The sequence below is a fragment of the Vicugna pacos genome, chromosome 10, assembly GCF_048564905.1.
Source record: "Vicugna pacos chromosome 10, VicPac4, whole genome shotgun sequence".
Lineage (NCBI taxonomy): Eukaryota > Metazoa > Chordata > Mammalia > Artiodactyla > Camelidae > Vicugna > Vicugna pacos.
The window spans coordinates 26,868,781-26,891,798 of record NC_132996.1 but is presented as its reverse complement, the minus strand read 5'-3'; the positions used below and the strand labels follow the sequence as shown (position 1 = coordinate 26,891,798).

The 23,018-nt window shown below is 37.7% G+C and overlaps 1 protein-coding gene across 3 annotated transcripts in view; it reads left to right on the top strand.

Moving 5' to 3' along the window:
* The window catches only part of PAAF1 (proteasomal ATPase associated factor 1), a 39,224-nt gene extending 22,064 nt beyond the window's left edge, over positions 1-17,160 (top strand). For 2 of the 3 annotated variants that reach the window (XM_006203346.4, XM_072969240.1), the window contains 6 exons: positions 1,926-2,120; positions 6,161-6,252; positions 7,351-7,466; positions 9,074-9,156; positions 15,246-15,328; positions 16,721-17,160. In XM_006203346.4, the coding sequence (XP_006203408.3) occupies positions 1,926-2,120; positions 6,161-6,252; positions 7,351-7,466; positions 9,074-9,156; positions 15,246-15,328; positions 16,721-16,798 (647 nt within the window). In that variant the 3' untranslated portion in view covers positions 16,799-17,160. Of the gene's footprint in view, positions 1-1,925; positions 2,121-6,160; positions 6,253-7,350; positions 7,467-9,073; positions 9,161-15,245; positions 15,329-16,720 lie in introns of all 3 variants that reach the window. The other variant, XM_072969241.1, reaches the window with a different exon arrangement.
* The last annotated feature ends 5,858 nt before the right edge of the window (positions 17,161-23,018 follow it).

Genomic DNA, 23,018 nt, shown 5'->3' with positions numbered 1-23,018 from the left:
TTTCTGGAAAAGGCTTTTAAAAATGAAATTTCCAGTAATATTTTTGAGGCTTATGGTTAATTGCATGGGTAATCCATCACTTGTACCTTATGATGAATTGTTGCAGCATTTCTGTCAGGATTTATATATCTGAAGTCATGTCATGTTGAAGGGAAGGGGAGCAACCCAAAGAGCACTAATTCACTGAGTAACCTTTGGTCAGGTACTCTTGTGTTTGGCCAGGTAGTCTTATTACTCAGCCTGCAAGTATTTATTGGGCACCTATAATAGGATTAGTAAATGGGTTTTAATAAAACAAGCCCTTCCTGTATCACCATTGGGTCCTACTGCCTTTCTACTCTACAGTCCTGTGTTATCATACACATGCCCCCGTATTATATAGCTCTTTATGTCCATGATTAGCTCTGCCTTTTTGTGCTGTGTGCTCTTGAGGCCAGGGACCATAGCAAATAGTCAGACAACAGATAATAAGGGGCTTCAAAAGTTATAAAATCTGTGGACATTTTGGATCTTATTTGATCTTTTTTAGCAGTCTCTGGTTGAGGTATGGTGTAGGGACATGGGAGATGTGTGTGCTCAGCTTCCTGCTGGGCTCCTCTAACACTGCTCTGGCGAAAATGGAGCACTGGCTTTTTGCAGGCAGATGAGGTAGAAGCTGAGCTTCCCTTTGACCCTGCTGACTCCTTCCTGGTGATAGTGAGGCACCAATTTGCATCACCTCAACTTGCACCACTTCCTTGCCTCCAAATGGGCTTGTAAGCTCTGTTCCCTGCTGACTGACACCAGGGGAGGGGGTGGGGAAAGCAGAGTGCTATTTCCTGCTCCCACATGTTCTGCCTCTTTTCCTCTGTTGCTGCTGGCTGAGGGTAGAGGCTCAGCTCTCCACTGGACCCCAGTGACAGTACCCCTCTGGCCTGTTCAGCATCACTGGATGGTGGGAATTGAAGTGCTGCCTCCTGCTTCCCTAGGGGGTGGGGTAGAAGATCACTTCCTGTTCAGCCCCACTGAAACTTTGGGGGAGGGCAGGTAGCAGTTTATGTTGCTGTTTGAGTAAAATGGATATTGTCAGGAAGTTTTTCTGAGCCAGAAATTAACACAACATTGTAAATCAACTATACTTAAGTTTAAAAAAAAAGGTTTTCTGTTGTTAGGTCACCCTTTTCTCAGTCTTCTGCCTAGGAGCAACAAAACTTTCTTGGCAGTTTTTTTTTTTTTCTTAATACCTGTTTTTTTAGTAGATGTTGTTTTTTCATCAGTTCTGTGTTGGAGGCTTCTGCAGTGTTGCAGTGTCCTATCCTGGATATATGGGAGGCAGTAAGGAAAGCCAGGGAACTCATTGCCCGTTGTTCTTCAAGTCCCGCGGTCTCTAAGTGGACTGCCTTCTTTACATCTTTCTGATGCTGGTTTGTTGTCTAATGTCCAGGTTTTTTAAGTTGTAAGGGGAAGGACTGGGAGGAATGGGGCTACTCCATATTGGCCAAACCAGAGGTACATCCTTTTTTTTTCACAATGGGTAGACTTACCCTTTCAGTTAATTCTCAATGGAAGCAGCAGGATCTTTTAAGACAGTGATTTTCAAACTGAACTCTCTAAGATATCTACTTAATTTTTGTTTAAAAAACAGATTTTAAAGCCAAAATGAAAACTTGAAAACCACTGCTCTAGAATACTCCACTAAAAATTAAATACAAAGCTTCTTTTCCATGTTTGTCTCTCATATTTAGTTTTTGAACCATTGGGAAGCAAGTATCCTGTTCTATTTATTTCTGTTTTTCTGGCACTTGAATGTGCCCAACATGTAGTACATATCCAGTACTTGATTGTGAAGGAATAGTCATTTATGCAGATCCTTCTTCTCTGCCCTTGTAGTTCCTTTACTGCCTACTCCATCTTAGGGTCTTTTTTTTTTTTTCCCTTCTTGCCAGGTATCCTGGATACAGACATTGTTGATCGGGGGAGGAATGTGGTGTCTGGTTCTCGAGATGGAACAGCGCGCCTTTGGGATTGTGGGCGCTCAGCCTGCCTGGGAGTCATTGCAGACTGTGGTTCTTCCATCAATGGAGTGGCTGTGGGTGCTGCAGACAACTCTATAAACCTCGGCTCTCCTGAACAGATGCCTAGTAAGTTGACAACAATATATGAACTTATTTTGTTCCCTTAGACTCCTTCAATGTTTGCCTTAGTCTCTCCTTTTCTTCCTCATTCTTTCTGTTTTATAGCTGGTATTTCTATTTTCACCATAAGATTAATATTTATTACATATCTATGTTTCTGTTGCTTTGGAACCTACAAAGGAAGTATATCATAGTTACTGCATTTGAGTAAGTACAGTCTAAGTTAGCAGATGAAACTAATGCCTGTAAAACAGAGAACAATAAAATTTAGCGAAAATAACTTAGTGCAATATATAATAGTTTTTTGGAGGAAGAGAGTGTTTTAGGTTAGTATAGATGAGAAAGGTGTCACGAAAGAAGTTGACTTGAACTTGGGAGGATGGATTCAAGTTGAACAGACAAGAATGGGAAGGATGGGAGAACAGGAACTAGGGCAGGGGTGGAGGTAGGGACAATTCACATTAAAACAGTATGCAGGTGAAATTGACTATTGGGTAAAGATACGTTTGGTTGGGCCAGAGGTTGGATTAAGAGTAGTAGGGGGAAATAGATGAGTAGAATGATAGCTCTAGTGAGTCAGAAAGATAAAGGTCCTAATAAGGCAACTTGCATTTTTCTCTTATTTTCCTCTGATTATAACATACTTGCTTCTCATTTCACAGGACTATTTTTCTACCATCATCTTTGCTTCTCACATTTTTTAAAAAATAAACTTTATTTTTCAAGCAGTTATGTCCACATAAAACTGAGCAGAAAGTACACAGTTCTTAAATACCCTCTACCCCAACACCCATACACCCTACCCTATCATCAACACCCCAGCAGAGTGGTATATTTATTATAGTTGATAAACCTATCTCGACACATCAGTATCACTCAAAGTTCGTTGTTTACATTAGGATTCATTCTTGGAGTTGTACATTCTATGGGTTTGGACAAATGTATAATGACACATATCTATCATTATAGCACCATGCAGGAGTTTCACTGCCTGAAAAATCCTCTGTGCTCCACCAATTAGTTCCTTCGTCTCCTATAACCCTTAGCAACTACTAATATTTTTACTGTCTTCATGGTTTTGCCTTTTCTAAAATGTTGCAGTTGAAATCATGAACTACGTAGCCTTTTCAGATTGGCTTCTTTCACTTAATTATATGCATTTAAGGTTCCTCCATGTCTTTTCATGCCTTGATAACTCATTTCTTTTTAACATTGAACAATCTTCTATTGTCTGGGTGTACCTCAGTTTATTTATTCATTCATCTACTGAAGGACATCTTGGAGGTTTCCAAGTTTGGGCAACTATGAATAAAGCTGCTGTAAATATCCCTGTGCAGGTGTTTGTGTGGACATATGTTTTTGGATTAATTTTGCCTCTCACTTTTGACACACTATGGTACTCTCCTCAGACTCTTAAACTTCCCATGTAGAATGCACTGTAGTCCAAGAACTAAAATTGTTGTTGATTACCACATGTTCCCTGGCCCCTCTTTGGGAATTAATGGATTAATAGGAAGAGTCTATTTCCCAAAGTGTGATACATGTGCAGTTAGTGCTAAGCAAGATCATTTCAGGAAGTACACATTTTTAATAGTTCTATATTAATACACACATCTCACTTCAAACCTAACATTTCACAGATACTACTTAAAATAAGGTTGAGTTTCTAAAAATTAGTTGGTTCAAAATAATTTAATTGAAAATATTCTTGTTTTCTCTATTTCCTCACTTCCTACTTACTCTTCAACACATCCTAGGATGGTTTGTGCTCCAGCTGCTTAACAACAGCTGCTGTTGTCAAGGTTACCAGTGAGTCCATGTTGCCTAATCCAGTGTTACTTCTCTGTGCTTGTCTTTCCGAGTTCTCAACAGGGTTCATCATAGTAAACTCTTCTCTTCAGAACACTTTTCTTTCTTGGCTTCTGTAATACCACACTGCAGTGCTTTTCTTCCTATCACATTGGCTGCTGGTTTTTAGTCTCCTTTTATAAGTCTCCTTTGTTCTACCTTTAAATATTGGAGGGCCCTCAGCTCTACAGTTTTTCCCTAGGTGATCTCCTTATTTCCATGACTTTAAACATTGTATTTAAGCTGGTGATTTCCAAAGGTATATCTAAAGCATAGAGATCTCACTTGCATTGCATTTCAGACTCTATTTAGATATCTGATAGACAGCTTGAACTTAACCTTGTTTAGCATGGAGTGTTTGATTTCCCCCCACCCCAAGTCTGTTTTTTCCCCATCTCAGTAAATGGCACCACCATCTCCTTGCTTAGCCCAAAGCCTCAGATTGATTCAAGATCCACCCCAACCTTTTCTTTTTTTTTTTTACATTTTTTATTGATTCATAATCATTTTACAGTGTTGTGTCAAATTCCAGTGTTCAGCACAATTTTTCAGTCATTCATGGACATATACACACTCATTGTCACATTTTTTTCTCTGTGATTTATCATAACATTTTGTGTATATTTCCCTGTGCTATACAGTGTAATCTTGTTTATCTATTCTACAATTTTGAAATCCCAGTCTATCCCTTCCCACCCTCTACCCCCCCAACCTTTTCTCACGTTCACATCTGCAAAGTCTGTCTTCTTTACCTTCAAAATGTTTCTCACTTTTCCACCTCACCCTCTCCTTCCAGCTCTCCCTTCCTCCTACCAGAATCCTGATCTAATCTATTTTTCTGTTGCCTGCAGTCTTCTATAATCCATTCTCCTCAGAGGAACCGTCATGGTCATTTAAAAAATATAAATCAAGTCATAGGACTCTCCTGTGTCCCTACTCTTCTCCAGTGACCTCCTTTTATACATACATTTGGCTCTCCATATCCATGGGTTCCACATCTGGAACACAGTCCATAGTTGGTTGAATCTGCTGATGTGGAACCCTCAGATACGGAGGGCCAACTGTGGGAACTCGAACATTCACAGATTTTTGTATCTGCAGTGGGCCCTGGAAGCAGTCCCCTGTGGACACCAAGGGATAGCTATATATTAAAATCCTAACCCCTTACCATGGCTTATGACAAACACACTTTCTAACTCCTACAGTCCTCTTCAGCCTCATGTCATACTACCCTCTGCCAGGTTCACTGTGTTCTAACCACAGGTCTCTCTTGGTTATTTCATTACAGCAGACTCTGCCAGCCTCCAGGCCTTTGCTTTATTCTTCCCTTAGCCTGGAATATACCTCCTGAAACTTTTCACATGACTAGCTTCTGTTTACCTTTCAGGTCTCAACTGAAAAGTGGCCTCCATGTAACCTTTTAAAAGTTGAAGTATATATATAAAATAGGTAAACAACAAGGCCAGACTGAATAGCACAGGGAACTATATTCAATATCTTATAATAAGCTATACTGGAAAAGAATATGAAAAGGAATATATGTATATATGATAACTGAATCACTATGCTATACACCAGAAACTAATACATTGTAAATTGATTATACTTTAAATAAATAAATAAATAGTTTAAATTTATTTTCCTCCACTCATTTTCCCATCATCTACTCACTTTTGATCACACTTTCCTGTTTTATTTTCTTTATAGACCTCATCACTGTCTGAAAATCTCCTACTTATTTATTAGCTTATTTCACTGTTCCCTGTTTCTACTAGAATCCATGAGAGTAAGGACCTTGTCCCTCAACAAGTATTTAGTGAATGAATAAATTTCATTTCCCCCAGACCATAAGAGCCGTGAGGGCAGAGACCTATTTTGTTCAACATTGTACTCCTACTCCAAGTATGGTATCTTTCCATATTACCAAGGACTTAATATTTTAAAGTTGGGTTTATGAGGTGTATTTTACATATAGTAGAAGTCACCCTTTTTAATTGAACAATTTTGTGAGTTTTGACAAGTATATATCGTTATATAAGCAATACCACAGTCAAGATATAGACCATAATACATTTTTAGAAAATTAGCAAGTCAATCACTGAGAGTAATTCAGTAAACAGCCATCAATAGCTGTACTTTCTAAATACTGCCAGCTGATCAGCCTAGCCCATTGTTGACATAGCTCATCTGTCATGCAGGTGAACGGGAGGTTGGAACAGAGTCGAAAATGTTGCTGTTGGCCCGAGAAGATAAGAAACTTCAGTGTTTCGGACTACAGAGCAGGCAGCCGGCAAGTGGTTCATCTAAGATCTTTGAACTCTGGGGCAACCTCGGTCACTCTGATTCTTAGAAAGTTGTTTTGAAAATATTTCTGCTTTCTACCTATGATCACCTTTTGAGGAAGCTGTGTGAGTGAGAGGGGCTGTGCAGTATAGTGATTAAGAGCATGGAATATGAAATAAGGTCAACATTTAAATCCTAGCTCTTCCTAATGGCTGTGACATCAGACAGGTTACTTAACCTCTCTGATCCTCAATTTCCTTATCACTAAACTGGGCATGGTAGGACTTAACCATATAGGCTTATGTGATGAGATTAAATGCCCTACTGCTTTGTGACCTTTATCAAGTCACTTTCCTTCTGGGCCTTAGTGTGCTGTTTGTAAAATGATGAGATTCTATAGGTTCTCTTCTATCTCTAAGGTAATGTGAAGAATTTCTGAGTAAAGGACTCATGCATTCAGGGCTCTAGATCAATTAATGACCAGAATGTCTTTTATAGAAGAATTAGTTAAATTTTCTTCCTTCATTTGCTGAGCTTTTGCCAAGCAGACTGTGCTCTTAATTAAACTCTGAGTTCCTTGAGATTGGATTTTCTTAGTTTCTATCCAGCTGCTGTCATCATCATCCAGACGATTTAATTATTTGGTTTGGCCATAGGCTTTGTATTTTCATTTCATCCATTACTGCCTTGTGCTGGTGATGTTTCCATTTTCAAAGTTTGTTCTGGGAATATCACTGTTTTTGATCATATTGCCTTTGCACTCTGAATTTCCATGCTGGCTTTTACTTCCAAAGGGAAATCAGGGGATTCTGGTGTTGAGGATCCCATGAGTCAATATGTTAAGAGGAAATAGTGTGAAAGCTCCTACCTCAGATTTCAGTATTATATAACCTGCTTAAGTTCTCAGTCAGCCTCAGATTCCTGAAATCCTGGGAGTGCTTCCTCCTCAGTTGTTGGTGAATGATTAGTTTAGACTGGGAGTGCTTGAAGAGGGAAGAAGGAAATTCTGTCTAAAAATAGTAAAATTCTCATTTTCTTAGGGCTTGTTTATTCCAGGAAACAAATTAATCTTTAAATAGCATTTTTGGCTCCTGCTTGTTCCCAGGTGTTCCTCTTTATTGGCTCAGATGCCTTCAACTGCTGTACTTTTCTCTCTGGCTTCTTGATGTTGGCTGGGACACAGGATGGAAACATTTATCAGCTGGATGTAAGGAGTCCAAGGTGAGTCACCATTCGTTAACGTGGTGCAGGTCTTCTATAGAGTGGAAATTTTATTGGCTTTCACAGTGGTTTAGCCTAGCATATACATGACTGTTGAATCAAGGGTATATTTTTCCATTTATAAAGGTTTTCCAGTGTGAATTGTTTGATTGTTCCTGTTATTCCTGGAATCACATTAAAAGGTAATTTGATTCCTACTGTCATGATTGTTATGATTGCTTTGGAAATTGAACTTAAATAATGAGCTAACATTTTACTTATAATAATTGGGTAAAACTTTTAATTTCAAGGAGCTTAGTAATTCTCCCCATGGTATTAGATCTGGGTTGATCTAAGATTGATCATTTTTAGTTCCAGTAAGCCAGCTCTGATTCTTTATTTGGCTTTGATCATAACCTCTAAAATAGGCTTTATCCTGGTCTTAAAGATATCCAAAGAGGATCCACATCCTCTTTGTCCCAGGATTTAACAGTTTCTACAGTTCTGTCCCTTCCTCCTTCTGTTTCCTTCTTTTGTTCAAATGATATTTATTGAATGGCTTCTGTGGGCACCAGGCTTTGTGCTGGGCACCAAAAAATAGAAATAGAAAACAAAGATTCTGCCTTGGAGGCACTTGGAGTCTAACAGTAAGGATGGGCAATGAAAGACTGTTGTGATACAGTGTGATCAATGGTCTAACAGGGTTACACACAGGAATTTGAGGAAGCACCAAGAAGGAGAAGGAAGAAGGTAAGACTGCTTCTCCAAAAAAATGAGGCTTTAGTTAGATCTTGTCCAGTAGAAAGTTACCAAGTGAAAAGCGGAAGAACCTGCCTTAGGTTGAATAGCATATAGAGAAGCAATGGAATATGAAAGCATGACACTTTAAGGGATTTCTATGTAGTTTAATATGACAAGTGTGTTCCTTGCCAACGGAGCAATATTGAGAAGTGATCCAAGACAGGAAAACAGGAATTTGATTAGAAAGGACTTACATACCATCCCCAGGAGTTTGGACTTTATTCTTAGAGCAATTTCAGCCAAAGAGTGACCAGATTATACCTTTTCTTCCATAATTTAAGTTATTTTATTTTTATATTTGTTTTTGTCTCCATGGAGATTGGAAATTTCATCATTGTTATAAAATCACCTACATATATGTATATAAAATTTGTTCTTACCGTTCTCTTTTGTTTTGCAGAGTCCTAACAGTTTTAGTGTTTTACAACTGTCTTGATTTTGCCTATAAGTAAAAAGATTAACATATTGTTAACATTGTTATTTTATTTTTTTACATTTTTTATTGAAGTATAGCTGATTTACGTTAACTTTTGTTATTTTAAACCCTTGTCAGGCATCCCCTAAAATCTGGAGATGTCGATGGTGACTTTGTTCATTCCACTCACTCACATATTTAGAGATATGTTTAGATTCATTCCAAGGTGGTTTTGAACGGATTACCTTGATCTACTGTTTAAGGACCTTGCCATGAAAGAAACCATATGAATGTTTAATCTGTCCACATTTGTCCTGTGTGGTGTTTTGTGTTTAGCTCTATATGTTGAACATAGTCAAGCATTGCTTTTGAAGAAAAAAAGTGAAATTGCCCCATTTATTTTGAATCCCAGGGCTCCAGTACAAGTCATCCACAGATCAGGAGCACCAGTTCTGTCCTTGCTGAGTTTCAGAGATGGATTCATTGCTAGCCAAGGTAGGTCCAGGGGCCAATGGAGAGAGGTGGTTCTATATAGTTCAGTTAAACATAGGTTTAAATGCCTGGTCTGTGGCTAGACTAGGGGCATAGTGCTCCAGGATTCGTTGGCATATTGTGTTTTTCACGTGGCCTTTAACACACTACTTGTGATTGTCTATGCTCCTCTCCAGTCTAAGCTTCCTGAGAGTAGTGACTTTGCCTTATTCATCATGTTATCCCCAGCTTTTTAATTCAGTGCCCACTTTTTAATTCAATACAAATAAACATTGGTAGAGCAATATATTGATCCTTGTTGCAAAACATTGAGGATTCGATAATGAATCAGTTACAGTCTCTGCCCTAAAGGAGCTCATAGTTAATAAGGCAGACAGACATGTGGATATGTGATTGAGTACAGCTTGATAAATTGTGCAGCAGAAGACTATATGGGAACATGGGAAACAGCTAATTCAAGTGGTAGGAGTGCTACAGGGACATCTTCATGGAGTAGGTGACATATAATCTGATGAATATTTTACCAGCTAAAGATGTAAACATGAACATTGAGGGCCAAAGCTATAGTGTGTGTAAAATCATAGGTGAGGGAAGAGGGGCAAAAGTAAAGGATCTATCATTTACTAGGTGCCTGCTATGTAGTAGGTACTGTGTTCAATGCTTTACATACATAGTCTGGGTAAAGTGAATACCTTGGTGTAACTAGTACAAAATACTTGGAATGGAGTTTGGGAGTGAGATTAGGAGAAATACATGGAATAAGATGTCTGTTAAGGGACTGAATCTTCATAGGAATGATGTAGGTGAGGAGGACTGGACTGTAGGCCTGGAGAGGACCATCTTACCTGAGTATTTCAGTGTATCAGGATGTTTTTGACTGTTAATAACAGAACACTCAACTGAAAATGGCTTCAATAATTAGGAAAGTGTACTACTTCACTTAACAAAGATGTCCAGGTTTATGGTGGTTCCAGATTAGATTAATATAGTGATTTGAAAACAAAGTCAATAGAGGAGCCTAAGAAAACTTGATAGCTAAGTCATTGTGGTGTTCTGAATTGCATCCAGGACATTAAAGACTGGTGAAATCCAAGAAAGTATGAACTAAAACTGGCCGACGAGCATATGAGAACTTTCTGTACTATCTTTGTAACTTTTATGTAAACATAAAATTATTCTAAAAGTATTTAATTTTTTTTAATTTAAAAAGTGAATAAAAGCCTTAATAAGGAAAAAGAAATAAAATCAACAGCCAGGTTTTTTTTTTTTTTCCCCTCCATCTTTTGGTATTGTCCTCCCTGGCATGCTGGCTTTTGTCCTCAGGCTTGTTCCCTCAGGGCCACAGTGCAAGATAGCTGCAGCAGATCTCATCCTCATGTAACATGGATACTGTTACACTCTTTTAAAGAATAAGGAACATTTCCTTAGGAGCAGCCCAGCTGACTTACTGTTATACCTCATTGGCCAGAATTATAATATATAAAACATGCCATCCCAAGAAGACCTAAATAGCATTTCTCCAAAGAAGACATACAGATGGCCAAGAGGCATGTGAAAAGATGCTCAACATCGCTAATTATCAGAGAAATTGCAAATCAAAACTACAGTGAGTGGAAAAAAAAAAAACTACAGTGAGGTATCACTTCACACCGGTCAGAATGGCTGTCATCAAAAAGTTAACAAAGAATAAAGAGAGTTTGGAAAAAAGGGGAACCCTCCTATACTATTAGTAGGTTGTAAATTGCTGTAGCCACTATGGAAAACAGTATGGAAGTTCCTTAAAAACTAAAAATAGAGCTACCATATGATCCAGCAATCCCACTCCTGGGCATTTATCTAGAAGAGACAAAAACTAATTTGAAAAGATACATGCACCAGTGTTCATCGCAGCACTGTTTACAATAGCCAAGACATTGAAACAGCCAAAATGCCCAACAGAAGATTGGTTTAAGGTGTGGTATTCATATACTATGGAATATTACTCAGCCATAAGAAAGAATGAAATACTGCATTTGCAGTCACTTAGATGGACCTAGATAATATCATACTAAGTGAAATCAGTCAGGCAGAGAAAGACAGGTATTATATCATATCACTTAGATGTGGAATCTGAAACACAATACAAATGAATCTATATACAAAACAGAAACGGACTCACAGACATAGAAAACAAACTTACGATTACAAAAAGGGGAAAGGGTGAAGAGGAGGGATAAATTAGGAGTATGGGATTAACTGCTATACATAAAATAAAGCAACAAGGATTTACTGTATAACACAGGGAACTATATTCAGTATCTTGTTATAACCTATAATGGAAAATAATCTGCAGGAAAAAAATATATATATGTATAACTGAATCACTTTGCTGATTCACCTGAAACTAACAAAATATTATAAATCAACTATACTTCAATTGAATATAATAATAATACATGCTATGCCTAAAGTGACAAGGGAAGAGTAGTGGAATTACCATAATTGGCTTAGATTAATCAAGATTCACTCCCCAAGTCACTGGTTTACTGGAAATAATCTGGGATCCTGTTAGTCAAGAGAAGGGTTGAGAAATAGATGAGTAGGCAGCCAACAGTGTCCAGATTTTCACGGGCATCACTCTTATATAGGTAGGTACCCTTCATCCCTGTCAAAACTGGTGCCTTATTTACCTAGCCCTTCTTCAGGATTTTCGGACCGCAGCAAAGAGTAATCAGGAATCTGTAAACCTGATTTTCTAGCTCTTCTACACTCCCTCTCAATCTCTTTCTCCCCATGTCTGGGCATCAGTTGGTGATATAGTGGGTTTATGAAACCTTAATAAGAGATCAGCTGGCATAAGCTTGCAACAGCTTCCCTTGATGCTGCTGCCATCACTCATTATGATCCTATTTCTTTGATTCCCTTTGCTGCCATGCTACTCTCTTCCCTTGAGATCCTGCAGGATGTCCACCATCTCCATCCCTCCACTCAGAATGCCCTCTTGAAGGCTACCAATGATGAGCCCCTTGGTAGATCCAGTGTCCTTTTATGGGTACAGGCCTCTTGTCCACTAGTCTCTAAGTTTCCTTGAGGGCAGGTGCTATGTCTTTTTCATCTCTCTATCCCCAGCTCTTGCACAAGACTGAAGAATCTCAGCAAATGTTTGCTGAATGAGTGAGTATATAGTTTTCATCTTTCATGACTCTTAGTGGTAATGGATTCTGTTAGTTCCTTCTTAAAACTGTTAATTCCTTTGACTTTGGTGATACTAATTAATCTCCTGATTGTTCTCTTTCTCTAATTACTGCTTCTTTTTCCATTTCCCTGGAATCATATCTAGCATGATTCATGGTATACCGTAGGTTCTCAAATTGTTTGTTGAACTTGAATCCTTTTGCTATTCCTACTGTTGTTGCCATACCTAAACCAGAGATATTTCCTGAGTTCAGCCTTTGTCCTTCTACCTTTTGTTTTCCGTGCTTCCTAACGGACTGACTGTTCTCATGGTTTTAGCTGTTAAAGGTTGAAATCCATAGCCCTAGCCCTGACCTCCTACTTAGCCCTTATTTTATTGGGCAGCAGCATGATATGGAAAAAGTACAGATTTTGGACCCAAACTGATAGCCTAACCAGTGAGTTTAAATCCTCACTCTATCACCTACTGTTAGATTCAACCATATGAAATATATTTTATTTATAAAATTTATTTTAAATAAATTATGTTTTATTTATAAAAATGGCAGTTGTGTATGTTTTGATCTAATAGTTCTATGACCTTTGGTAAACCATTTCACTTTCCTAAGTCTCAATTTCCTTAGAGATAAAATACATAAAGTACTCAACATAAAGTAGATATCCTATAAATGATAATTTCTTCTTATTCCTGTAACTTTGCCTTGCCCTATAAGCCCTCCTAAAAAGTATTTCTTATCATCATGATCCAGGACAAGGCACACACTCACAAAAAGTAGAATTATGCTGTAGGGAAAGATATGTGAAAGTATCAAAGGAATAATAAATGTTACAAGAGATTGACGGAGAAAGGGTTTACTATATGGGATGGTTAGAAATTGCTTCCTAGAGGGAATGTGGATAGCGCTGGGGCTTATCAAGTAAGATTTGTGTATAGAAACTTGAGTGCAGAAGAAGAGCTATGATAATCATACTTTTTTTGAGAGGAAAGAAAAAAACTCAGTAGTGTAGCTTTTCCTTGCTGAAGTAGTAATAACAGTGAAAAACTGGCAAAAGATTATGGTTGGTTTCCCACTCTGACTTAAAATGAGATTTTGAAGGATTATAAACTTCAAACATGGTACAGCACATGAGAAGCTTATGTTGCCTTGGTGGCAGTTCTAAAGTGACAGAACTTAGTATCCCTGAGAACCTGCATGTAGCTCACCCAGGGCCTCTGCATTTTCTTACATCCCCTGTCCTACTGTTAAGCTATTTTAAAAAAATATTTACATCTCTGTTGCAAGGGAATGTGTGGGAAACTTGAAGGGTAATGTGTGGAGAAGAGCTAACTCCTGGCCCTCTTACTTTTTGTAGCTCTTTCCTGCTGGAGAGAAGGAAAGGCATAATTTTTGTTATTAACAAATATCTAAAAGGCAGAGAGGTTAAAATTATAACTCTGTTTTCAAAGGACAAAACTAAGAGCAATAAAAGAAAGTTACCAGGAGCCACATTTCAGTTCAATATAAGGAAAAGTGTTCTGTTTCATAAGAAAGAAGCTGGCATTGAGGTAACGAGCACCATTAACTCTGGGACTGGACAAACAGGTTGGTTGGCTCCTCTGCAGGATGCTCTTGAGGGAATTCTGTACTAGTTTAGAAGCTGGAAATAGATGATCTTTGAGGACCTTTAGAACTCTGATTTACTAGAGAAAGGATTAAAATTGCCAGATTAAACAATTTTAAAAACTTTTTATTACAGAAATTATCAACCAGATACAAAAGTAAGGAGAATAGCACAATGAACTTGGTGTACCTATTCTCCAACTTCAGCTGTTACCAATGGCTAATCTTGCTTCATCTTTTCTTACCCATTCTCTTACAATCCCCAACCCTTATAATTTTGAAACCTATCACAGACATCATATTATTTCATCAGTCAGTATTTCTATATGTATCTCTAAAAGGTAAAGATTCTGTTTTGGAAAAGATTACTTTTAATAATAATACAAGAATAAGGTCCTCCTGTATGCTGCTGCTTGTTGTATAGATTGATTAACAGATAAAGTAATATTGATCAACATGTAATTTTGGAAAGCAGTTTTTCAGGTTTCTAAAATGTTTGAAAAGACTAGTTAATGTCTTTTGATTCTTGTCCAAGGTTCAATACAAAGTCAAAATCTTAATATAGAAAAAACTTTATGCAGAAAGTATTCTTTTATACAGTATGCTCTCAACCATGTAAAATGAAAATTTGCACAGTAAAGACTGAAAAAATACATTAAAATGTGAATGGTAATTGTCTTCAAATGGTTGATTATGGGTGATGTTTTTACTTCTGTTCCTTTATTTTTAAAGTTTTCTTCAATGAGCACGTACTACTCTTATATTAAGTAAAACAAGAACAAAAAATCACTTATTCAGTAGTTTATACATCATTCCAAGTTTCATTTGTCCATGCTTTTCTGAGAAAAGTAAGTTTAAATATTAGATATATTTTTATTTTCTTGGTATAACCTGATGTATGTGTTCAAGTTCATAGACTGAAGAATAATTTGGGAGCATAATTTTCTTAAAGAAGACATTTATGTAGACAAATTCCCTGTTAAAAATCATTGTCTAGGATAAATTTGCAAACAGATATATAACCTGCATTTGTTTGCTCTGTGCCCTTGGCAGTTATTGCTAATCAAAGATAACTCTTCTTCCCACTAAGCTTGCTCTTGGCCTTCAAATCCTTTTGAGCCAGCATTTTAGGCCGACATTATAGGGCCTCATATTTGAGCCACATAATGAGACCTGTCTGCCATTCTGGGTCTTCAGACAGTTCTTCTTTAGGCCAGTGATGTACAGAAATAAACTAAAATATTTAGTTGGTTTTTTTTTAACTCCTTTTCATACAGCTTTCTCTTCAGTTATCTAAGTTTTCTTTCTGCCTTTTAGGTGATGGAAGCTGTTTCATTGTCCAGCAAGACTTAGACTATGTCATTGAGCTCACTGGGGCTGACTCTGACCCTGTGTACAAGGTACATACCTGAGAGGAGATCAGGCCTGTGTGATTCTCACCCAGGATCTAGGGCTTTAGAGGAGACTGAATGCAGCTACTTTGTGGTTATTAGGGGTAATATAGTACTTAGGAGTGAGATAGAAAGAAATCATAATTTTGAATCAGAAGTGACTTCATCACTTACTGGCTCTAGAAACTTTAAAATTCGCTTCACTGCCTCAGTCTGTCAGTTCAGCTGTAAAGTGAGGATAATAGATAATGCATATGAAAGATCTTTGTATTTTTTAAATATTCTATAAATATTAGCTGTTATTATTATCATTATTTAAGTTCAAGACTGATTATCTTACTTAGAGTAGAAAGAGAAAAATGAAAGGGGAAGTAATATTTATTGACCGGACTTTGTGCTTGATGTTTTACATTTATTATTTAATAGTCATTATTATTCCTTGAGGTATAGGTATTATTATTCCTATTTTTTCTTATAATTTTGAAACAGTTGCATAATTAATACATACATATAAAAATTCAAACAATACACAATTGTACAGACTTAAAAGTCCCCTTTAAGACTTTTTTGTTCCACTCTTCTTTCCCGAAGTAACTAGAATTAATAGTTTGACGTGTATCTTTCAAGAATGTTTTTGGAGAATTTGCACTTACATCTTTGTGTTTATGTATTTACATAAATAATGTAGTGTTACATCCAAATTTGTACATAATTAGGATCATTCTATATATATATTACTCTACAACTTGGGTTTTTACTTAACATCTTGGAACTGTTTCCAAATTCATATAGATACACTTCTTTTTTTAAATTCCTGCATAGTGCTCTATATTGTGAATCAACATATTTTTGTTTTACAAATAAATGGACCCAGAGGGATTGAGAAAGTTGCCCTAGGTCATGCAGCTACATATCAGCAAACCTGCTAATTAAGCAGGTTAAGCTTAACTCCAGAATTAATACTATTTGCACTAAATTAGGAGTTATTAACCTGTTTTGAGTCTCAGACTGCGTTGAGAATTTGATGAAGTTCTCCTCAGGAAAAAGTGCACATTCTGAGAACTTCTTTGCATAGAATTTTATGAGGTTCAGGGATACCCAGGCCCTTCTATGGATCGTCTCCTCCCCAAGTACAGTCCGTCTGCACTAAACCATGCACAACACTAGTGGGTTTGCTCTCCACTTGATCACTTAGTTCCTCTGTTCTGTGGTCGTGAGCACCCTTAGATTCTGGCTAGCCATTTTTTAAATACGTAACATGGATGTAACTCTTCTCTTGTCTTTGGAGTCAGTAAAGCTTCTCAGACTCCCTTGTACTATTGGGGGTCGATGACAAGGCTCTATCTTTTTGAAATGGAAGAATCCCAGGTTTCCTTTGAACTGTGAATTCTTGTGTTCCAGGTAGCCACATGGGAGAAGCAGATCTACACATGCTGTCGGGATGGTCTTGTGCGACGCTATCAGCTCTCTGACCTCTAACCCCTTGGGAAGAAGAGTCCCAGTTAATGAAAAAGATTGACTCTGATCAACAATGAGCGGAAACATTATCAAGGGCCATGGGTTCGGGCACCCTTTGAAAGTCACAGCAAGTGAGCTGCATTGGCCCATGTGGAACTATCATTCCATGACAAAACCTACGTTGAGCTGAGTAAGAAGCTCACATGTGTTCACTGCATTTGTCCTAACTTCTCCCTATATATACTCATCCCAGCAACACAGGACAAGGATACAGATGCTTACAGTTTGATCTGATACTGCTTGTGTTAAATGTTTACAAGGACTGGAGGACTGAAGCCTGTTCTCTGGAGGAAATAAAGAAAATATGTTTGGAGGAGTCTGAACTTGAGAAACTTTGTTAAATATTCTTGCTTGAGTAAAAAGTCAGTCAAGCTGATGGAATTCCTTTCTCAGGCACTTCCTGTTGGCCTGGCTATAGGGAAGGACTACTTGACAGTAGCAGTAAATGGCCCACAAGCAGCAACCTGAGGAAGATTTTTATACAGGTAGGGTAACCAACTGTCCCAGTTTTCCTTGGACTGAGGGATTTTCTGCTACATGGGACTTTCTGTCCCAGGCAAACCGATATGATTGGTTAGCCTTTATTCAGGTGATGAAGTTGAATCATACCATTGTAAAGGCGGCAGCTGTCAAAGTGCAGTCCCTGGAATAGCTGCATCAATATCACCTGGGAACTTGTTAGAAATTCTTGGATCCACCTCAGACTTAAATGAGAAATTCTGTGCATGGGGCCCACAATCAGTATTTGAATAAACTTTCCAGGTGATTCTGATGCCTGCTAAAGTTTGAGAGCAAGAGAAAGAGACAGTGAAGGGCACTTTAGTCATAAATGGAACCCAGAGCTTAAGGGATGGCAAGACTGGTCTATTGGAGAGGAGGCTGGAGAGGTTGGCAGGGTCCAAATAATGAAAATACCAGGTAAGGAGCTTGAACTTCATTTGGGTGGCCATGGGGAACCAACTACAGAAGGGTTTTAAGGAAGAGTTCAACCTGGTTGCCTCTTTTTCATCCTAAACATAAAAATGGAATCATAATGTATGTATTCTATGGTTTATTTTCACTTAGTATCTCTGAGTTCTTTCCATCTCAGTACATTCAGACTTTCCTCATTCTTTTTTTTAATAATTTCTAGAGTATGAATTTAATAATTTCTGTATCAGTTACATTCTAGAGCTTATTAGATAAAAGGTTTCTTGGAGGATGCAACATGTATGTTAAGATCAGGATTTATTTAAAAGAAGAAGGTAATTCCTGGGTAGGGTAAGAGTATGGTTTACAGAGTTCGTAAAGGCTGTTGGTAAGACTCAAAGAGATAAAGTGATTTGCCAACAAACATAGAAAGTAGGAACTTGAACATAGTTTATCTTAACTTTGAATCCCATTTTTTCTTTCCTGTTGCTTATGCTTAAACCAAATTGAAAATAAAATACTGTGGTTCATTGAGTATCTGCTGGATATCTACTCTGTTCTAGGTACTGTATTTAAATATTTAATCCTCATTAACACTCTTAAAAAGAAATGGTATTATTTCTATTTAACAGATAAGGAAACCTCTAAGAAGTCAGATTAACAAAACAAGATGAGGGAGAATATGACTGAGTTCACACAACAAGTGTGTCTCTGAGTAGGCATTCCAGGACTCGCTCTTTTCCATTACCATCACATTCACAAGCTCCTTTTCGCAGGTCTGTATAGGTGATATCCTCGCTGTGATGGATGAAATGACCCTTGACAGCTATCCTGAAATCCAGACCCAAGCAGAAGGAGCGGAGGCTAGCTCTCAGGTACCACCAAAGCTTTGTTTACTGTGAATGGAATAATCCCCGCTTTGCAGCAGACAAAGCTTGTTTTTACTTTTGGGTTGAGGAGTGCATTCTGGGTAAGGAAGGGTAGACAACCCCCAACCACAGCACTAAAGGCCCAGTGAAGCTCTGTGGAAGACCTTGTTTCTTGGCTTTTGGTGCCCCCTTGTGATTTCTTGTGAGAAGTGCTATTTCTCAGATCTGAAAAGCTGGCAGCGGCATCAGCTATTGCGCACATGTTTTTGTGTGCCAGGCACAGTCCTCACAATAGCCTTGCAAAGTAAAGGGTTTTTTTTCTTCAACAAGTGTCTTTGTGGATATATTTAGTATTCTTTTTCTAATTTACTTTTTATTTTGGAATAATTTCAAACTTACAGAAAAGCTGTAAGAGTAGTTCAGAGGATTCCAGTATATCCCCACCCAGATCTCCCAGTTGTTAACTATATTTTATGTTTATCATTCTCTCTCTTTCTATTTTATATAGTACGTATTTTCATGCAGGTTATATATGCTACATTTTTTTCTGAATCATTTGAGAGTAATACACAAATATTATGTCCACTTACCTTTAAATACTTAAAGGACACTGTTCCATAACCACAGTACATCTATAAAAACAAGGAACCTCACACTGATCCTGTACTGTCATCCAGTCTGCAGACCCCATTCAAATTTTGCTGGTTGTCCCAACGGTGTTCTTTATAATCACTCTTTCCTTTGGGTTACAGGATCTAATCCATTTATTTTGCCTTTATTTGCCTTCTGTCTGGAGTATGTCCTCAGTTTTTCTTTGTGTTTTATAACCCTGGTATTTTTGGAATATAGGCCACTTTGGGTTTGTCTGATGTTTCTTCATGATTAGATTTAGGTTAGGCATTTTGGCAACAATACCCCAAAAGTGATTCTCTGTCCTAAGAACATCATATTGGAAGCCACACAATGTTGATTTGTCTCATTGCTAGTGATGTTAGCCCTTTTTTTTTTTGGAGATATAATTCACAAGCCATAAAATTTATCCTTTTAAAGTATACAATTTAGTGGTTTTTAAGTAAATTCACAAGGTAGTGCAGCCATCACCACTCATTCCAGAACATTTCATCACCCCAGAAAGATACTTCATATCCTTCAGCAGCCACTCCCCATGCCCTAGCCCTGGCAACCACTAATCAGCTGACTGTCTCTGTGGATTTGCCTATTCCGGACATTTTATATAAATGGAATCATACAATATGTAGCCTTTTGTATCTGGCTTATTTCTCTTAGCATAATGTTTTCAAGGTTCATTCACTTTGTAGCATGTGTCAGTACTCTATTCGTTTTTGTTGTCAAGGAACACCCCACTTGTAATGGTTAATTTTATGTGTCAACTTGGCTGGGCCATTTGCCCAGATAGTTGGTCAAGTATTCTGGATGTTTCTATGAAGGTATTTTTTGGATGAGATTAACATTTAAAATCAGTGTATTTTGGGGGGACGGTATAGCTCAAGTATTAGAGCACATGGTTAGCATACATAAGGTCCTGGGTTCAATTCCCAGTACCTCCTCTAAAAATCAATCAATAAATAAGTAAACCTAATTACCTCCCACTCAAAAAAAAAAGATGTTAAAAAATAAATAAATAAAATAAAACAAAATAAATGTATTTTGAGTGAAGCGGATTACCTTCCGTAATATAAGTGGGGCTCATCCAATTTTGAAGGCCTTAATAGAGGAAGACTGAACTCCCTCCAGCAAGAAGGAATTCTGCCAGAGGATTGCCTTTGGACTTGAAATACAACTCTTCCCTGGGTCTCCCACTTGCAGGCCTACGCTGCAGATTTTGGACTCTTCAAGCCTCATGATCACGTGAGCCAATTCCTTAAAATAAATCTCTCTATACATACACACATCTTCTTGGCTCTGCTTCTCTGGAGAACCCTAATACACCATTGTAGGGATATACCACAGTTTTTTAATCCATTCATTAGTTGATGGACATTTGGGTTACTTCCATTGTTTAGCTATTATGGATAATGCTGCTATGAACATTTGTGTACAGGTTTTTATGTGAACATATGTTTTTCATTCTACTGTCAGTGGAACTACTTGGTCATTTGGTAACTCTATGTTTAATGTTTTGAGAGACTGCCAGCTGTTTTCCAAAGTGGCTGCACCATTTTACATTCCCACCAGCAATGTCTAAGGGTTTTGATTTCTCCATGTCCTTGCCAACACTTGTTTTTTTCCATCCTTTTTATTATAGTCAGGCAATGTTAAGCCAGTTAAAATGGTTGTCTACCAGGTTTCTCCACTGGAGAGTTCATAAGTATTTTGAGGGGAGATACTTTGAGACTATATAAATAACCTATTCCTCATCAGTCTTGCATCAGCTAGTTTTAGCATTCTTTGATGATTTCTGTCTGAATCAGTTATTCCTATGATAATTGCCAAATGGTGATTTTCTAATTATTATTCTTTTTACATTTATAATCAGCATTCTACTATAAGAAAGAACTTTCCCTTCTCCATTTATTTATTTGTTCTTTCAATTATTCATCATAAATATATTAGTGTAAATTACTCATGGACTCATCTTTTATTCTATGGATTATAATCCATTATTACTATTATTTACTTTGGTATTTAAATTGTCCAAGTTGGGCCAGTGGGAGCTTCTTCCCAAGCTGGATCCTGTGTCCATTTGACATGTTTCCATCATTCTTTGAGCATTTCTTTATTTTCTAGTACCACAGGATACTCAAGCCTCAAGTTATACTTCCCCTCCCCAGCTCGGGAATCAGTCATTTGCCTAAATAGCCCTGGTCCCTTTTAATGGAGAATGGTATTCAGAAACCAAGATCTGGGTACCAATATGCTCTTTACTTCTGGGGTATTATTGCTTCTAGGCCCTATCAGTAGACAATACATATATACTTCTCTCTTTCTACATCCATCATTCTATATATATTCAAAGTCATATGTTCACATTTACCTCTCCAATGCCACAGGGTTTATTTCTAGCCTTCTATGTAAATAGCTCCTTTCTCCAACAGTGAGAAACTTGGATCTCATGACTCTCAGTATATTCACTTTTTTGCTCAGTACCTCTGTGAGGAACCAATCTGCCAGCCCCACAAACTGTTTCCTCCCTTTCACCGCAGCCCCTGCACACCTCTGATAGGGTCTTCTTCTCCCTCTGCATTCATGACAGCCAGTCCCAGGCTGAGCAAGGCCTTCCTCCAAGTCTCTGAATTTAATTTTTAATAACATTTTTTTCTGGCAATAAGAGTAAGACAAATGGCCAATACACAAGAAAAGATGCTCGATTTCAGTAGTTAAATAAAAAGGCAAATACAGAAGAAAATTTGGAAATGCAAAAAACATAAAGAGTAATTCCATATTTTCATTTTGCAACCAGACAACTGTAACTATGAAGTAATTGTTTTAAGGTCATAAAACTAGTAGCTAACAGATAGGATTTGGCTCTGACTTTACTGCCTCAATGCTGAGGGAGCTTCTTCTATGTGATAAGTGCTTTTGTATAGTTTAATATTTTTACACCAACCCTGTGGTGGAGTTCATGTTGATAATGCCATTTATTCAAAGAAACTTAGACATGGGGCCATTAAATAAACATGCTTCAGGTCACACAAATGGCATGTAAGCACAGCAGCATCAAGATATGGTCACTTTCTATCAACTCAACTCACCCAAAACCTACACTTTGTGTCTTAATTGATTGCTCTGTCCTTTGGCCCAACTCCAAAAGTGCGTTTTACCACTTCTAGATATACCTAAATATACCTAAAATAGATCTTTTGCCTCAAATAATATGAAAGAGCTACTTTTAAGGCAGGCCCTCCTCTGTAACAGTGTGGCTTCAGAGGACCCAGGAAAGTTCCTAAATATCTCAGTCACTATCATCTGAAATGCCATCAAGGCACATCAGGCTTTTCCATCTACAATTAGAGATGAGGTTTAAAATGTAGCACTGCTCTTTCCCTGTGTAACTGATACTAGATCGTTTCTTAAGAACACATTTCTGTTTCAGAGGAGTAAGAGGCTGAGTGAGGAAGTAGTACTCAGAGAAGACACTCCTGAAAAAGGAGGAGGAGGAGGAGGAGGAAGGGGAGAGGAAGGGCTATAGTGTGGCGCTGGCCCAGGAATAGACCAATGGAACAATAGTCCAGATACAAACCTATGCATATGTAGAAACTTCATATGTAACACAGCAGTCAGTACAGATTGTGGGAAAACAATGAACTGTTAAATAAATGGTTCTGGGACAGTGGGATATCTAAAAAAAAAATGATACCTACCTGGCACCATATACAGAAAAATAAGTTCTAGGTAGATTAAAAATTTTAAAGTTAAATGGACTTCTGGAAGAACATATAAGT